We start from the raw sequence: 5000 nt of genomic DNA on the forward strand, positions 1-5000 counted from the left end.
CACTTCAGTCACACAGAGTTTATTAACAGTTTTCGTGTGACGAGAAAAATGTTTGTGTACATTTGTGTCTTGTTGATGACGTGTAGGTGGATGAATGTGACCTGACTGTTCACACTGAAGTCACATGTTAAAGATCAGATATGGATCAGTTTCAGGAGCACAGATCCAAGTGTCCTGGGTCATGTTTGAAAACATCAGATCTGTGTGGTTCAGACATTAAAAGATCAGATACAGAAACAAAGAGACAAAAAATCAGATTTGGGATTTGTGTGAATATAAACCAGACGCTTTGAACGTACTGTTAAAATGAAGCTTAATCAGATTCAAGTGTAACACAATCTGACCAAACCGTGTGTGTGTTTGTGCGTCTGTGTGTGCGTCTGTGTGTGCGTCTGTGTGTGCGTCTGTGTGTGCGTCTGTGTGTGTGTCTGTGTGTGTGTCTGTTGTGCGTCTGTTGTGCGTCCGTTGTGCGTCAGTGTGCAGGACGGCGGGCGAGTTGTGGGCGTGTCCACTCTGTCCATCTCTCGCGTCCACGTCGGGCTCCTGGGCGTCTCGTTCTCCTGCTGCGTGGAAAATCCTGTGGGAAATGACCAGGGCCAACTGTGGCTCACACCAGGTACTAAACCAGGTCTAAAACCAGGACTAAACCAGGTCTAAAACCAGGACTAAACCAGGACTAAACCAGGACTAAAACCAGGACTAAACCAGGACTAAACCAGGACTAAACCAGGAACCAGGACTAAACCAGAACCAGGACTTAAACCAGGACAATGTGGACTAAACCAGGACTGGACTGGACTGGGGACTAAACCAGGACTAAATTAAACCAGTAAACCAGGACTGAACCAGGTCCTCTACTCAGGTGTGTGGTTGTTGTGCCAGGACTAACTTGGTAGGGTTGTTGTTGTGCGTCTGTGTCTGACTCTGTGTGTGTTGGTTTTGTTGTTGTTGTGTGTCTGACTCTGTGTGTGTTGTTGTGTTGTTGTTGTGCGTCTGTGTCTGACTCTGTGTGTGTTGTGTTGTTGTAGCGGCCCCCAGTCCTCTGCCTGGGCTCCTGGGCTGGAGTCTGGGTCTGGTTCTGGTTCTGCTGCTCGTCTCTGTCTCCGTGTTCTACTGCAGAGTGGAGCTGCTGCTGCTCCACCGAGACCTGAGGGGGCGCTGCAGCACACACCACGGTACTGACACACACTGTACACACACACACACACACACTATACACACACACACACACACACACACACACACACACACACTATATACACACACACACACACACACACACACACACACACTATACACACACACACATAACTGGATCTATAGACCTTTTCCACAATGCCTGAAGTACTCGCTGTAGGTTTGTGGAACTTCAGTGTAAATGTGTGTGTAAATTAGTGATGGGCATTTGATGAAATTTTCTTAATCGATCGTTGGAAGAATTAACGATCGATTATCAATTAATCATTAACGTTTTTATATTAAAATGATCATCATTATTATTTCTATCTGCACTAATCTGCATCAATAAATTCAACTTTACGACATATAAACATAACGACTCTAGATCCACATCAGCTGTTTGACATTATAATGTGTTTAATTCAGTTTTGTTCAAATCTCACAGAAACAAAACTTAAAACCACATCACTAATTTACATAAACTAAGTGAAGATAAAACTCCAGCTCTTGTGTCGCTGATGTGGTTCAACTTGTGTTGGATTAAAAGACATGACTCAGGTGAATACAGGTCAGTGTGACCAGATTTGTGTTTGTCAAAACCAGGACAGCGTACGGGGGGAGGGGGGCGGGGCCTCGTCATCCACATTGAGCGACTCTCACCTGGAAAAACTTTTTCCCACTGGACACAGAAACATATGTGCTGCTTTATCCACTGTGCACATGGACTCACACTTGTCCCAACGCAACGGAAAGTGTGGAATTTCTTCTACAAATCCTGGTTAAATCCACATTTGTGCTTCGGTTCGTTACAGCAGTGTTTCTCAACCTTTTTTGAGCCACGGCACGTTTTTTACATTGGAAAAATCTTGCGGCACACCACTAACCAAAATGTTACAAAATGACACTATATAGTATGACACCGGTTAAGGGGTGTGACGGGGGCAGTGAATAAAATGTTTTGAAGCTTTTGGATTCTGTGGACAGTTTTTGTATCTCGCTCATAATGATCTGTTCTCACTTACGCCTGCAGTGACTGATGAGAAGCTCTACGATGGTATGGTCACCTGCCTCTACCCTTCTGACCTGGTCTCCTCTGAGCTGGTCTCCTCTGAGCTGGACCTCTTCTGCCTGCAGCTCCTGCCCCAGCGCCTGGAGGTCCAGTGGGGCTACAGGCTGTACATCCCCGGCAGAGACGACTGTCCTGGAGAAGGTGACCACACTGGAACATTTAATCAGTCAGCCTTACTAGAAAACAAACAAACAAAACTAAAAAACTCTAGGAAACTGATTACCTTGAAAAAACGGACTAAAGTGGAGTGTGGATCTAAAGCTGAGCGCACAGGCAGTTCCTCAGTGTAATGTTCAGTAAATTCCTCTTTCATCTAATGAGGCTCAGTAAGTGAAGTGAACTTTAGTTTCATTCACCGAACTGAAGCCACGAGTCAATCAGCTCCTGTAGTCACACTAGAAGAATAATAATAATAATGCATCAGTTTTATAAAACACTTTTTTGGACACTAAAAGACACAGTTTACAGTTCATTCTTCATTCACTCCAGACCCAGTGGTGATAAACCACTACTGTAGCCACAGCTGCCCTGGGGCAGACTGATGAAAGCGAGGCTGCCAATCTGCGCCATCGGCCCCTCCGACCATCATCACTCACTCACGCACACACTCCACTTTGATACTATCAGACTTTTCCTTTACTTCCCCGAGTGTGTTTCTCTCCCTGGTAATGTCCAAACATTTTTCCATGAAGTATTGTCAGAGTCGGACTCTCACAGAGCACAAGTAGGGTTCCGTTTGGTACACGAGAAGGGTTCCGTTTTTGGTGCACGAGTTCCGTTTGGTGCACGAGTAGGGTTCCGTTTGGTGCACGAGTAGGGTTTCCGAGTTCCGTGGTGCACGAGTCGGGTCCGTTTGGTTTTTGGTGCACGAGTCGGGCTACGAGTCCGTTTGGGCTCCGTTTGGTGCACGAGTCGGGCTCCGTTTGGCTCCGTTTGGTGCACGAGTAGGGCTCCGTTTGGTGCACGAGTCGGGCTCCGTTTGGTGCACGAGCTGGGCTCCGTTTGGTGCACGAGTCGGGCTCCGTTTGGTGCAGGAGTAGGGTTCACGAGTTTGGTGCACGAGTAGGGCACGAGTTTTTGTGGTGGAGTGTTTTGTGCACGAGTCTTTTTCCGCGGCGTCTCATTGTAAGACTGAAGTTTAACTGAATATGAAGTCGAGTAAGTTCTTTTTGAGAAGTTTTTCAGAGTTTGGTGCAGCGTCTTCACTCACGCTACTACTACTACTACTACTACTACTACGACTACTACTACTGTTACTACAACTACTACTACTACTACTACTACTACTACTACTGTTACTACAACTACTACTACTACTACTACTACTACTACTACTACTACTACAACTACTACTACTACTACTACTGTTACTACAACTACTACTACTACTACTACTGTTACTACGACTACTACTACGACTACTACTACTGTTACTACAACTACTACTACTACTACTACTACTACTACTACTACTGTTACTACACTACTACTACTACTACTACTACTACTGTTACTACAACTACTACTACTACGACTACTACTACTGTTACTACAACTACTACTACGACTACTACTACTGTTACTACAACTACTACTACTACTACTACTACTGTTACTACTACTACTACTACTACTACTACTACTACTACTACTACTACTACTACTACTACTACTACTACTACTTACTACACTACTACTACTACTGACTACTACTACTACTGTTACTACAAACTACTACTACTACTACTACTACTACTACTACTACTACTACTACTACTACTGTTACTACAACTACTACTACGACTACTACTACTTTACTACAACTACTACTACTACTAACTACTACTGTTACTACAACTACTACTACTACTACTACTACTACGTTACTACTACTAACTACTACTACTACGACTACTACTACTGTTACTACAACTACTACTACTACTGTTACTACGACTACTACTACGACTACTACTACTGTTACTACAACTACTACTACTACTACTACTACTACTACTACTACTACTACTACTACGACTACTACTACTGTTACTACAACTACTACTACTACTACTACTACTGTTACTACAACTACTACTACGACTACTACTACTGTTACTACAACTACTACTACGACTACTACTACTGTTACTACTACTAACTACTACTACGACTACTACTACTGTTACTACAACTACTACTACTACTACTACTGTTACTACAACTACTACTACGACTACTACTACTGTTACTACAACTACTACTACGACTACTACTACTGTTACTACAACTACTACTACTACTACTACTGTTACTACAACTACTACTACGACTACTACTACTGTTACTACAACTACTACTACTACTACTACTACTGTTACTACAACTACTACTACTACTACTACTACTGTTACTACAACTACTACTACGACTACTACTACGTTACTACAACTACTACTACGACTACTACTACTGTTACTGTTACTACACTACTACTACTACTACTACTACTACTACTACTGTTACTACAACTACTACTACTACTACTACTACTGTTACTACAACTACTACTACTACTACTACTACTGTTACTACAACTACTACTACTACTACTACTACTACTACTGTTACTACAACTACTACTACTACTACTACTACTACTGTTACTACAACTACTACTACTACTACTACTACTGTTACTACAACTACTACTACGACTACTACTACTGTTACTACTACTACTACTACTACT

General features: G+C 42.8%; 1 protein-coding gene across 1 annotated transcript in view; it reads left to right on the forward strand.

Moving 5' to 3' along the window:
• LOC110169112 (uncharacterized) overlaps positions 1 to 5000 on the forward strand; it is a 32762-nt gene that overhangs the window by 22592 nt on the left and 5170 nt on the right. The window contains exons 10-12 of the mRNA XM_055150632.1: positions 477 to 616; positions 1029 to 1175; positions 2210 to 2389. Of these exons, the coding sequence (XP_055006607.1) occupies positions 477 to 616; positions 1029 to 1175; positions 2210 to 2389 (467 nt within the window). The remainder of the gene's footprint in view (positions 1 to 476; positions 617 to 1028; positions 1176 to 2209; positions 2390 to 5000) is intronic.

The sequence above is a fragment of the Boleophthalmus pectinirostris genome, unplaced genomic scaffold, assembly GCF_026225935.1.
Source record: "Boleophthalmus pectinirostris isolate CB_2022bp ecotype Guang Dong unplaced genomic scaffold, ASM2622593v1 HiC_scaffold_1, whole genome shotgun sequence".
Classification (NCBI taxonomy): domain Eukaryota; kingdom Metazoa; phylum Chordata; class Actinopteri; order Gobiiformes; family Gobiidae; genus Boleophthalmus; species Boleophthalmus pectinirostris.